General features: G+C 44.4%; 1 protein-coding gene across 16 annotated transcripts in view; it reads left to right on the top strand.

Annotated features, from left to right (window-relative positions):
• Window positions 1-14316, top strand: part of VGLL4 (vestigial like family member 4) — a 277108-nt gene that overhangs the window by 55278 nt on the left and 207514 nt on the right. The window contains exon 8 of one of the 16 annotated variants that reach the window (XM_029242480.1): window positions 4449-4584. The exons of the other annotated variants lie outside the window; for them this stretch is intronic. Coding sequence (XP_029098313.1) covers window positions 4449-4525 — 77 coding nt within the window. The 3' untranslated portion in view covers window positions 4526-4584. Of the gene's footprint in view, window positions 1-4448; window positions 4585-14316 lie in introns of those variants that run through there. 16 annotated transcript variants of the gene reach the window in all.

Below are 14316 nucleotides of genomic sequence, written 5' to 3'. Positions count from 1 at the left end.
GCCCGCCAGGTGAGGAGGCCTGGCCGCCCTGACTCAGGGTTTTGCAGGAGAGGCAGAGGAGAGATGCAGGCAATACTTGGAAGATGCATCCCCAGGTCTTGGTGATGGGAGGGATTTGGGCAGTGAAGCAGAGAGGAGTCAGAGAAGCTCCCAGGTTTCTGGCTTGGGGAGCGGAGGCGGAGGTGCCTTTCCTGGGGTGAGGGAACGTGGGGGAGGATGACAAGTTTAATCTTTGAAATATAGCTTTATTTTTCCCCACCCGACTTTCTGGTCAATCAGAATTCACTTTGGAGTCAAATACCTATTTGCCTCTGTAGCTTCAAAAGATTCAACTTAAACAAGACAGGTTTAGTCTTGTTCCTAAAAAGATTCTGGCACGCCTCGGCCGGTCCTTACCAGCCCTTTCCTGAAAGTGATAGAATGTATCATTGATTATCTTCTCCTTCTCATCTCTTATAACTGAAACATTTTATCCGCATTTTTTGGTACCTACATGTTTCAATAAGAAGAACACATGATAATAAAGATTTTTCTGGTGATGTATTTATCACTTAAACCTGAAAGTTTTAAAAATAAAACTGCCTCAGAAAAGATTTTCTTTGTAGATATAGCTAACTGTGGTTGGAAATTAATTGGAAGAATGTTTGGGGCTCACTGATTTTCTCTCCTAAATATCTGAAATATAGGATTATGGGAAGGTAGAGACCTCTCACAACCTGGCCTCATCTCTGCCTCACATTGTTTCCTGGAGCATTTTGTCTGTCACTGGACCTATCAGTTTAAGGTCACGCAGGGCATTCATAGTATTACATATGTAGTGACTTTGCTGTAGGTAACATGAAACATACTGGAAATCAACAGAAGAAAAACCTTAGGAGCCATATATTAGAGTAGATTTCCGTTTGCTTCCAAAACAAAGTCCTGACTTTGGTTACTAATCAGTGTTCATAACGACCAGCTTTAGGTAAATAAGGATCTGCCTAAACAGGATGTCGCTAAGGAGATGTTTGCACCTTTATCCGCTGGGGAAGGAGCAAAGTCAACAATGATGGTTCTTAGAGTAGAGTTTCTCTCTTAGCAGGCTGTCTTCCTTCAAGACGCCTTCTAAATGCAGACTTCCTAAGTCACCATCGTCTTTAGAAAGGAAGCAGAAACCACACAAAAGCTCAGTGTCGGCCAAGTAGAAGTCTGTGGATTATAAACTCTTTGAGGGCAGAGACCAGGGCTGTTGTTCATACCGGTGTCCCGAACAACTAGCTCCGTGTCCCGTATGTGTTGGTGCCCAAGAAATGCCTGTTCAGTGTATTTCAGTGACTGAATAAATGGAAGATTCTGAATTTTCTGGTAGTAGGGAAAGTCTCCATATATACAGAAAAGTACACAAATCATAAATTTGGTGAATTTTCACAAAGTGAACAGACTCGTGAACCCAGTACCCAGATGAAGAACTAGAATAGGGCCAGTTCCCCCAGAACCCCACTGTGCCCCGTCCAGTCACTGCTCCTCCCAGAGTACCTACTGTCCTGACCTCTAATGCCATGCTTCTGTTTTGCCCATTTTTGAACTTCATATAAATACATACTCTCTCATGTCTTTCACGCCTTGTAACAGCAGTGAGATTCCTCGTGGTGTTGGGAGTAGTCCGTTTATTCTCATTGCAACTCATCCATCGTCTGACTAGAGCACAGCTCATCCCTTCTACTGTTGATGATTTCCCGGGTTGTTTCCAGTTTGGGGCTATTTCAGAGAGTCCTGCTATGCATGTTTTGGTACCTGTCTTCGAGCGAGTGTAGGTATGCATTTCTGTTAGGTTTTTAGTTACGGGTGGAATTACTGTATCATAAAGTGTGTGAATGTCCAGGTGTGGTAGATACTACCTAACAAGTGTCTAGGTTACACTCCAAGCAGCAGAGTTCCTGCTGCAGTACCTCCGTGACCAGTGCTTGATAGTAGGTCTTTTTCTTTTTAGGCCCTCTGGTAGGTGAGTAGATGTATCATATTGGAGTTTTAACTTGCACTTTCCTGATGAGCGATAAAGTTGAGCATTTGTTCACATGCTTACATGGTTGGAGATCCTCTTTTGTGAAGTACCTATTCTACTTTTGCTCATTTTTCTTTTGAATTGTCTGCCTTTTTTTTTTTACACTGAAATCTCTGTATAGTGTGGATACAGGTCCTTCGTTGGACAAGTGGAATGCAAAAGTCCCCCACTCTAGGGCTTGTCGTCCCGGTGTCTTAATGGTGTCTTTTGATGAAAAGTGCTTAATCTTACTTAGTCCAGTTTATCAGTTTTGTCCTGTAAGGTTAGCAGCTTTTTGTGTCCTGTTTAGGAAATATTGCCTACTCCAAGTTCATGAAGTTTAGTCCTCCACCTTCGCTGCAACTAGAATATTAAGGCAGGATCCTTCCTTCTAATCTCTTGGTTCCTATCCTTTTGAAAATCCTGGCTCCCAGTGAGACTCTGACTAAAACTCTGGGCCCTCTGCACAGACATGCACACGTGCGCACACTCAGCAAACCTCCCTGCAGCTTCAGGGAGTTCTCAGACTGAGGCCTGTCTGTTGGCCCCTTGTTGGAGAACCCGTAACCTAGTCCAACCTGTCAGTTTGCAGGTGAGGAAGTCGATGCCCAGAGATGGGGAGTCTCCCTGTCCCCAGCGGGGACTAACATTCCGCTCTCCTGACTCCCATTCCAGTGCCCTTGCCAGATCAGTCCCCTGCTGCAGCCGTCCTGAGAATATGTCTCTGGCAGAGCTGTTGAAGGGAGAGACTTCTTAATTAAGGGAGGTTTCTATTCACTAGCAGCAAAAAATGGCTCCACAATGCCGCTCGTGGACTGTGGTGTATTTACCTTAAATGTTAAGCTCCCCAGAGTCTGTGAGGAAGGTTTGTGAAGCTGAGCTGGGACTCATCATGGTCGATGCCTCTTCCTCTCGCTGTGACTCAGTGCCCTGGAGTTGCCGCGTTGACCCTTACTGTGTGCAGCTACCTTGGTGTCTTGATCGGTTCTGCCTGGAATTTTAAAAAGCACCTTACGTAATAAGATTCCAGTCCCAGTGCTCGAGTGGGTGAGGTTTACCAGAGTGGTTGCTCCAGGGAGAAAATTAAAACGGGTGGAGGCAGGAAAAGGAGCTCTGAGTTTCTTGACGAGTCTCGGTTTGCAGGAGTCAGTCAGTGGACAAGCGAGGCCACAGCTTCTAGAAGCATTCACTAATGACTTTATCGGTGCCCTGCCTTTTTACCTGCCGCTGCCTGCAGTGGCGTCGTAAAAGGTCCCAAGTGCATGAGGCGGCCTACAGGTAACATGATCAGGTATTTTTGAGAGTGCTTGCACGCCAGTGCTCAGAGCCTCCGGAACCAGTCCTGTTATACCTGGTGAGCGGTGCCCACACTACGTGTCACACCTGCAGCGCAGATCACGGTCTGGACCCCAGGGTGGAAAAGACTGTTCGGATCTTTGGGCCACACCCTGAAACACAGACTGAATGATCTCATCCTCAGCACAAAGAAGGTCAAGCCCGTAGCACCGTCTGCAAATGGGATCCTGTGAGTCCTGACGGACCCCAGCACCCCGCTTAGTCCATGCCGTTGGACTTCTTTCCCGTAAACTCCCCCGAGAGCCTCTCCTCTGGTTTCATCAGGCACTTGTGACTCAGTAGATGGGGTGCTGGAAGGGCAGGTGTCTGAACAAGGTGCATCTGTTCCATCACTGCAGGTGTTTACTGAGCACCTGCTGTGTGCCGGGTGCTGCACTAAGTGATGGGGAACCCGGGATGAATAGGACAAGGTCCCTGTCCTCAAGGAGCTCCCGGTGTAGGCAGAGGGACAGGAGAGCACTGTGCAGTGTGGTGAGTGCTGAGCTGGGCGTCAGCACAGGCACCGTGGGACCAGGAGGAACAGTGGCTGAATCGGCTGGGGAGCCCGGTGCTTCCAGGGGAAAAATCTGAACGGGATCGCGGCGTCTACCAGGCAGGGTGTGGTGGGAACGCCCTTCACTGCGGGCAAACTGGCGTCACACGCAGGGACATGGCAGCAGTGCACTGGGGGTGGTTGGGAGGCATCGGGGGCTAGAAAGGGGGCCAAGGACGCTCACTTACATACGGCGTCTTGTCTTTGCCTTCCTTTCTCCTCCTTTTTCAAAGAGCTGCTAAATTCAGAGGTTGCAGCATGCTCCTATCTGAAAGGACTCCCTTACCCCAGAAGCTTGGGTGCCTTTGGCATCCATATCACTGCTTCAGCAGATGCGGAAATCAGTCTTTTCCCTCCCGTTGATCACGATGGCCCCAGGGTCTCCTGGACCCTGTCAGGCCCCCAGGCTCTCCTGGAACCCCAGTCAGCCCATTGCTGTTCTACTCCAAAGATGAGTCTGATCTGAATACCACAGGACCTCCACTGAGCATCCACTCAGTAAGCCTCAGTGTTCTTACTCTCTCTTCTTTTCTCTTTTAGGCCTGAAGAAATCAGTGATTTATAGTTCTCTAAAACTGCATAAAATGTGGAAAGGATGGCTGAGAAAAACATCCTGATTTTGCTTGCTTTTATCTATGTTATGTGTAGCTGAATAAAATGATCCTTTTTGACAGAACAGCGTCTGTTACTCTGACCTATTTGGTTGAATTTGAAGAGGTCTTGGTTTGCATGATACTGTACTGGATTTTGGAAATGTATGCGTCAGACCTTTATCCGGGGGGAACTAATACCTTTGAGGACTCAGCATGAGAAGAGTCCTCGTTACACACAGCACCATCAGGGCCCTGCTTTCCTGAGAGCTTCAGCTGTGGTCTGTTTGGCAACGAGGGTTGGAGGTCTAAGTGGCGGTGCACGCTCTGTGGACCGGCAGCCCCATGCTAGGGCAGGAGCTTTGGCTCTGTCTGCCTCGGCTCCATCCGCTCACTCGGTTTTCTCCAGTGAGAGCTCCAGTCAGCATCTTCCTGGATCTGGGTGTTTAACATTTCTCCTTGTTCTCCATGAGGGTGTGTGGCATTGACTCAAGTGAGGAACCTGCAACAGACCGGTGCAGAGCTTTCCCATGTAACAGGAGCATTTGGGGAGCAGGAAACGACAAAGGAGTCCTCAGCTCAAAGAACTGGAAAGTCAGAGGTTGGTGGGCTTCAGAGTTGGATTGATTTAGGGGGTTAACAGACCAATTTCTGTCCTTTCTCCATCCTTTGCCACATTGACATCACACTGAGGCCAGCTCTCCTCTTAACTCTGAGACCCCTGACAACAGCCTCAAGGGCTGTGTGCACCCCCATCTTCATCCGGGGAGACAGGGGGAGTTCCTTTCAGAAGCCCTCTTAGAAGAGCAACAGAACTGCAGCAGTTCCCAGCAAGCCTCTGTCTGGATTCCTGGGCCCTAATGGGTAACTTGCCCATCACTGCACCAGGAATGGCCAGGGGGAACCAGGCCAAGGAGGTTGGACCTGAGCCTGCCTCCCCTCCAGCTCATGGGCTGCAGGACGAGCTGACAGATGGATGGAAATGGGGGGATGGGGGGGAGGCAGCGTCTGTTCCCTCGCCTGGCACATCGTCTCTTCAGTCCAAGCTCAGGTTTTGTCTTTCTTTTCTCAGATTGTCTCTACCTCACCCTGTTTCCATTGCCCAGTGCTCTAGTGCAGACCCTTAGGTTCTTTTGAAAATTTGAACAATAGTTTTCTACTAATTTTTTCTACCTTTGGGTTCAGCTCATTCCAACCCAAAAGAGCTCAGGCTTAAGATATGACCAAACTGGGTTGAATCTTCGCTCCACTGCTGACTAGCTTTGTGACTTTGGGCAAGTTATTTAGTGTCTCTGAAGAGTTTTACCATCTCTGAAAAGGGAATAACAGTACAGACCTCCTTGGGCTGTAGTGAAGGTCCTGCAAGCCAAGTGTCCTATGTACTAGGACACTGCCTGGTAGCATTCAGTAAATGTCACTTCTGTCATTACTTTCTATTATTGTTTTTGTTACTGTTTTCTTCTGCAAGTGTTTTTGTTTTATTGGGTCAGGTTCTTCCTCAAGAAGCTAAAATGATTCCCCACTGCTTATGGGATAAAATAAGTATTTCTCATCAGCCTTGGTCAGTTCAGGCTGCCATGACAGATACCACACATTGGTTGGCTTATAAACAGCAGAAATTGATTTTTCACAGTTCTGGGGCCTGGAAGTCTGAGACCAGGGTTGCTGATGTGGTCGGTTTCTGGTGAGAGCTTCTTCCTAGTTGCAGAGGCCTGTTTTCCCAGTGTCTTCTCTCACAGTGGAGCCAGCAGACCCAAAGCAAGGTCTCATGTTTCTTCTTATAAGGATACTAATCCCATTCATGAGGGTTCCACCCTCATGACCATGTTACCTGCCAAAGGCCCCACCTCTGAACATCATCACGTTGGGGGTGGGGGTGGTGAGAGAATTCTGAGGGAACACAAACATTCAATCCATAACAAGATTATTCAAGACCTATAAGCTGCAAAGTTGGTTCAAGATGGTGGAGTAGAAGAACGTGTGCTCACTCCCTCTTGTGAGAGCACCGGAATGACAACTAACTGCTGAACAGTCATCTATAGGAAGACACTGGAACTCACCAAAAAAGATACCCCACACGCAAAGACAAAGGAGAACCGCAGTGAGACGGCAGGAGGGGCGCAATCACAATAAAATCAAATCCCATAACCGCTGGGTGGGTGACTCACAGACTGGAGAACACTTATACCACAGAAGTCCACCCACTGGAGTGAAGGTTCTGAGCCCCACGTCAGGCTCCCCAACCTGGGGATCTGGCAACAGGAGGAGAAATTCCCAGAGAATCAGACTGCGAAGGCTAGCGGGATTTGATTGCAGGATTTCAGCAGGACTGGGGGAAACAGAGACTCCACTCTTGGAGGGCACACACAAAGTAGTGTGTGCATCGGGACCCAGGGGAAGGAGCAGTGACACCATAGGAGCCTGAACCAACCTACCAGCTACTGTTGAAGGGTCTCCTGCAGAGGCCGGGGGTGGCTGTGGCTCACCATGGGGACAAGGACACTGGCAGCAGGAGCTCTGGGAAGTACTCATTGGCGTGAGCCCTGCAGGACTTGAGTCTGCCATTAACCCCACCAAAGAGCCTGTAGCTTCCAGTGCTGAGTCACCTCAGGCCAAACAACCAACAGGGAGGGAATGCAGCCCCACCCATCAGCAGACAAGTGGATTAAAGTTTTACTGAGCTCTGGCCACCACCAGTCCCTCCCATCAGGAAGCTTGCACAAGCCTCTTAGACAGCCTCATCCACCAGAGGGCAGATCACAAAAGCAAGAAGACCCAGAATCCTGCAGCCTGTGGAACAAAAACCACATTCACAGAAAGACAGACAAAATGAAAAGGCGGAGGATTATGTACCAGATGAAGGAACAAGATAAAACCCCAGAGAAACAGCTAAATGAAGTGGAGCTAGGAAACCTTCCAGAAAAAGAATTCAGAATAATGATAGTGAAGATGATCCAGGCCCTTGGAAAAAGAATGGAGGCAAAGATTGAGAAGATGCAAGAAATGTTTAACAAAGACCTGGAAGAATTACAGAACAAACACCTAGAAGAATTAAAGAACAAACAAACAGAGATAAACAATACAATAACTGAAATGAAAAATACACTAGAAGGGATCAATAGCAGAATAACTGAGGCAAAAGAACAGATAAGTGACTTGGAAGACAGGATGGTGGAATTCAGTGCCACGGAACAGAATAAAGAAAAAAGAATGAAAAGAAATGAAGACAACCTAAGAGACCTCGGGGACAGCATTTAACGCACCAACATTCGCATTATTGGGGTCCCAGAAGGAGAAGAGAGAGAGAAAGGACCTGAGAAAATATTTGAAGAGATTATAATCAAAAACTTCCCTAACATGGGAAAGGAAATAGCCACCCAAGTCCAGGAAATGCAGAGAGTCCCAGGCAGGATGAACCCAAGGAGAAACACGCCAGGACACATAGTAATCAAATTGACAAAGAAAAATTAGTAAAAGCAACAAGGGAAAAATAACAGATAACATACGTGGGAACTCCCATAAGGTTAACAGCTGATTTCTCAGCAGAAACTCTACAAGCCAGAAGGGAGTGGCATGATATATTTAAAGTGATGAAAGGGAAGAACCTAGAACCAAGATTACTGTACCTGGCAAGGATATCATTCAGATTTGACGGAGAAGTCAAAAGCTTTACAGATAAGCAAAAGCTAAGAGAATTCAGCACCACCAAACCAGCTGTACAACAAATGCTAAAGGAACCTCTCTAAGTGGGAAACAGAAGAGAAGAAAAGGACCTACACAAACAAACTCAAAACAATTAGAAAATGGTAATAAGAACATACATATCAATAATTACCTTAAACGTGAATGGATTAAATGCTCCAACTAAAAGACACAGGCTCACTGAATGGATACAAAAACAATACCCATATATATGCTGTCTACAAGAGACCCACTTCAGACCTAGGGATACATACAGACTGAAAGTTAGTGGATGGAAAAAGATATTCCATGCAAATGGAAATCAAAAGAAAGCTGGAGTAGCAATACTCCTGTCAGATAAAATAGATGTTAAAATAAAGAATGTTACAAGAGACAAGGAAGAACACTACATAATGATCAAGGGATCAATCCAAGAAGAAGATATAACAATTATAAATATATATGCACGCAACATAGGAAAACCTCAATACATAAGGCAAATGCCAACAGCTATAAAAGAAGAAATCGACAGTAACACAATAATAGTGGGGGACTTTAACACCTCACTTACACCAATGGACAGATGATCCAGACAGAAAATAAATAAGGAAACACAAGCTTTAAATGACACAATAGACCAGATAGATTTAATTGATATTTATAGGACATTCCATCCAAAAACATCAGATTACACTTCCTTCTCAAGTGCACACGGAACATTCTCCAGGATAGATCACATCTTGGGTCACAAATCAAGCCTCGGTAAATTTAAGAAAATTGAATTCATATCAAGAATCTTTTCTGACCACAATGCTATGAGATAAGAAATAAATTACAGGGGAAAAAAATGTAATAACACAAATACATGGAGGCTAAACAATATACTACTGAATAACCAAGAGATCACTGAAGAAATCAAAGAGGAAATCAAAAAATACCTCAAGACAAATGACAACGAAAACATGATGATCCAAAACCTGTGGGATGCAGCAAAAGCAGTTCTAAGAGGGAAGTTTATAGCATTACAGTGCTACCTCAAGAAAAAGAAAAATCTCAAATAAACAATCTAACCTTACACCTAAAGGAACTAGAGAAAGAAGAACAAACAAAACCCAAAGTTAGTAGAAGGAAAGAAATCATAAAGATCAGAGCAGAAATAAATGAAATAGAAACAAAGAAAAAAATAGCAAAGATCAATTTGCTGGTTCTTTGAGAAGATATACAAAACTGATAAACCTTTAGCCAGACTCATCAAGTGAAAAGAGAGAGAGGACTCAAATCAATAAAATTAGAAATGAAAAAGGAGAAGTTACAATGGACACCAGAGAAATAGAAAGCCTCCTAAGAGACTACTACAAGCAACTCTATGCAAATAAAATGGGCAACCTGAAAGAAATGGACAAATTATTAGAAAGGTATAACCTTCCAAGACTGAACCAGGAAGAAACAGAAAATCTGAACAGACCAGTCACAAGTAATGAAATTGAAACTGTGATTAAAAACCTTCCAAGAAACAAAAGTCCAGGACCAGATGGCTTCACAGGTGAATTCTATCAAACATTTACAGAAGAGCTAACACCCATCCTTCTCAAACTCTTCCAAAAAATTGCAGAGGAAGGAACACTCCCAAACTCATTCTACAAGGCCACCATCACCCTGATACCCAAATCAGACAAAGGTACTACAAAAAAAATTACAGACCGATACCACTGATGAATATAGATGCAAAAATCCTCAACAAAATACTAGCAAACAGAATCCAACAACACATTAAAAGGATCATACACCATGATCAAGTGGGATTTATCCCAGGGATGCAAGGATTCTTCAATATACGCAAATCAGTCAACGGATACGCCATACTAACGATTTGAAGAATAAAAACCATACGATCATCTCAATAGATGCAGAAAAAGCTTTTGAGAAAATTTAATACCCATTTATGATAAAAACTCTCCGGAAAGTGGGCATAGAGGGAACCTACCTCAACATAATAAAGGCCATATATGACAAACCCACAGCAAACATCATTCTGAATGGTGAAAAACTGAAAGCATTTCCTCTAAGATCAGGAACAAGACAAGGATGTCCACTCTCACCACTCTTATTCTACATAGTCTTGGAAGTCCTAGCCAGCGGCAATCAGAGTTTAAAAAGAAATAAAAGGAATACAAATTGGAAAAGAAGAAGTAAAACTGTCACTGTTTGCAGATGACATGAGACTATACATAGAGAATCCTAAAGATGCCACCAGAAAACTACTAGAGCTAATCAGTGAATTTGGTAAAGTTGCAGGATACAAAATTAATGCACAGAAATCTCTTGCATTCCTAGGGACTTCCCTGGAAGTGGCGCAGTGTTTAAGAATCCGCCTGCCAATGCAGGGGACATGGGTTCGATCCCTGGTCCGGGAAGATCCCACATGCCTCGGAGCAACTAAGCCCGTGTGCCACAACTACTGAGCCTGCATTCTAGAGCCTGAGTGCCACAACTACTGAGCCTGCGTTCTAGAGCCCGCGTGCCACAACTACTGATCCTGCGTTCTAGAGCCCGCGTGCCACAACTACTGAAGCCTGCACACCTAGAGCCTGTGCTCCGCAACAAGAGAAGCCACCGCAATGAGAAGCACACGCACCACAACAAAGAGTAGCCCCACTCGCCGCAACTAGAGAAAGCCTGCACACAGCAACGAAGACCCAACACAGCCAAAACTAAATAAATAAATTTATTTTAAAAAAAGAAATAAAATAAATCTCTTGCATTCCTATACACTAACAATGAAAGATCAGAAAGAGAAATTAAGGAAACAATCCCATTCACCATTGCAACACAAAGAATAAAATATCCAGGAATAAACCTACCTTAGGAGGTACTGTACTCAGAAAACTGTAAGACACTTATGAAAGAAATCAAAGATGGCACAAACAGATGGAGAGATATACCATGTTCTTGGATTGGAAGAATCAATGTTTTGACTGTACTCCCCAAAGCAATCTGCAGATTCAATGCAATCCCTATCAAATTACCAATGGCGTTTTTTACAGAACTAGAACAAAAAATCTTAAAATTTGTATGGAGACAGAAAAGACCCCAAATAGCCATAGCAGTCTTGAGGGAAAAAAATGAAGCTGGAGGAATCAGACTCCCTGACTTCAGACTATACTACAAAGCTACAGTAATCAAGACAATATGGTACTGGCACAAAAACAGAAATATAGATCAATGGAACAGGACAGAAAGGCCAGAGATGAACCCCCACACCCATGGTCAACTAATATATGACAAAGGAAGCAAGGATATACAATGGAGAAAAGACAGTGTGTTCAATAAGTGGTGCTGGGAAAACTGGACAACTGCATGTAAAAGAATGAAATTAGAACACTCCCTAACAGCATACACAAAAATAAACTCAAAATGGATTGAAGACCTAAATGTAAGGCCAGAAACTATCAAACTCTTAGAGGAAAACATAGGCAGAACACTCTATGACATAAATCACAGCAAGATCCTTTCTGACCCACCTCCTAGAGTAATGGAAATAAAGTCAAAAATAAACAAATAGGACCTAATGAAACTTAAAAGCTTCTGCACAGCAAAGGAAACTATAAACAAGACAAAAAGACAACCCTCAGAATGGGAGAAGATATTTACAAACAAATCAACAGACAAAGGATTAATCTCCAAAATATATAAACAGCTCATGCAGCTCAATATTAAAAAAACAACCCAATCCAAAAATGGTCAGAAGACCTAAATAGACATTTCTCCAAAGAAGACATACAGATGGCCAAGAGGCACATGAAAACTGCTCAACATCACTAATTATTAGAGAAATGCAAATCAAAACTACGAGGTATCACTTCACACCAGTCAGAATGGCCATCATCAGAAAATGTACAAACAGCAAATGCTGGAGAAGGTGTGGAGAAAAGGGAACCCTCTTGCACTGTTGGTGGGAATGTAAATTGATACAGCCACTATGGAAAACAGTATGGAGCTTCCTTAAAAAACTAAAAATAAAATTACTATATGACCCAGCCATCCCACTACTGGCCATATACCCAGAGCAAACCATAAGTCAAAAAGACACATGCACCCCAATGTTCATTGCAGCACTATTTACAATAGCCAGGTCATGGAAGCAACCTAAATACCCATCAACATACGAATGGATAAAGAAGATGTGGTACATATATACAGTGGAATATTACCAACCATAAAAAGGAATGAAGTTGTGTCATTTGTAGAGACATGGCTGGACCTAGAGACTGTCATGCAGAGTGAAGTAAGTCAGAGAAAAACAAATATCGTATATTAATGCATACATGTGGAATCTAGAAAAATGGTACACATGAACTGGTTTGCAAGGCAGTAATAGAGGTACAGATGTAGAGAACAAACGTATGGACACTAAGGGGGGAAAGCAGGGGTGCGGGCCTGGGGGGAGTGGGATGAATTTGGAGTTTGGGATTGACATATATACAGTAATATGTATAAAATAGATAACTAATAAGAACCTGCTGTATTAAAAAATAATAAAATAAAATTTTTTTCAGAAGCCCTATAAACTGGCTTTATTTTAACTTTAACTTGTCCCCCCTGTATCTAATATAGCCTTTTATGTCCCCAACTAGTTTAGACAGTAAATACTCAGAAGAGCACAGAATATCAGGGTAATTTTCCAGTGTGGGGATACCTGAGGCCACAAGAGAGAAAATGACAGCCGAGGGTCAGAATGCACATGAGCATCGTGGCTGAGGCTTGACGCAGGCCTGCAAACTCCCTGGTCTGGTGCCTTTTCCTACACACCCTGTAGCTTTCATAATTGATGAATGCTTGAGTCTCTGTGTTCCACTTCTCCTAGATGTATTCTTATCTTCCTTTTCCTCAATGCATTTTGAAGTATAGATATCTAAGTTGGGAGTCATCAAACAGGTATATAAGGATGAGGGCTGAGACTTCCTCTGAGGAAAAAGGAATTCTATGGCAGGAAGTAGCTCTTCTCGAACTCCAGGACCCAAAAAATAAACGTACTTGAGAGTCAGACTTCCTTCCAGCCGTGTTCTTGAGCAAGTTTTTTAACCTTTCTGAGCTTCAGTTTCTGTGCTGTGAGGTAGGTACACTCATACCTCTCTGGCAGGGCTGGTATTAGAATTAAATGAGGAAACATATGTTCAGCACCTAGCATGGTTCTTGGCACATGATAATAGTTCATGTTTCTACAAGTCACTCTACTATTCAATTCAGATGGTGAGTTTGGATAGCTAGGGATAGCCTGCATATATCCGTCAGGAAAAGAGAAACAGTCCTGGGTATATCAAACAGGGGATTTTATCAAGGGAATTAGTTACAAAAGGGAGAAGGAGGAAGGGATGACTCCCAAGGATCAGGAAGCAGCTAACATCCTGGGGCTGCAATCTCCAAGCTGACCTGCTTGCTGTGATCCAGAGATGCTGCCTGTGGTGGTTTCAAAATATGTTTGCAAATTCTTTGACCGTCTTCCCATCAGTAGGTGGACTCTTAATTCTCCTTCCCTGAATATGGGCTGGCCTCAGTGACTTGTTTCTAACAGATAGAATGCAGCAAATGAGATAACCTGACTTACAAGATGAGATCCTAAAATGTGGCACACCTTCCCCTTGGCTCTCAGGACACTCGCTCTTAGAGCCCAGCCGCCATGTTGTAAGGAAGCCCAGGCCACACAGAGAGGACGTATAACTGCTCTGGCCTACAGCACCAGCCGCCAGGCAAGTGAGTGAGTGGCCGCGGCCAAGCATGAGACCCCAAGCCAGGACCACCAATCAAGCTCCCAGAACTCTGAGGGGGAATCACAAAATGATTATTGTTAGAAGTTGCTAAGTTTGGGGGAGGCTTGTTTTGCAGCATTGGATAATCGGCCCAATGCCCCTGCCACTGCGGGAGCTGCTAAAGTGGTCTCACCCCTGCCCAGAGGCCACAGGGGACCACGAATATTGGAGGCAAACCGGGGAACTTCACTCTTCCCTCACCCTCCGACCTCCTGCCACCGTCTCCAACTGGCAAAACCTGATAGGAAGTCACCAGGTAAGAAAGCCTGAGAAAGGTAGTTTACATTCCAGAGTGGAGTGTAAAGAATAGGCGTGTGTCTGGGTCCTTCC

Source organism: Monodon monoceros, unplaced genomic scaffold (genome assembly GCF_005190385.1).
Source record: "Monodon monoceros isolate NGI ecotype Baffin Bay Population unplaced genomic scaffold, NGI_Narwhal_1 Super_Scaffold_3, whole genome shotgun sequence".
In the NCBI taxonomy this organism is placed as follows: Eukaryota; Metazoa; Chordata; class Mammalia; order Artiodactyla; family Monodontidae; genus Monodon; species Monodon monoceros.
The sequence above is the reverse complement of the archived record's forward strand: the minus strand, read 5'-3'. Positions and strand labels throughout refer to the sequence as shown.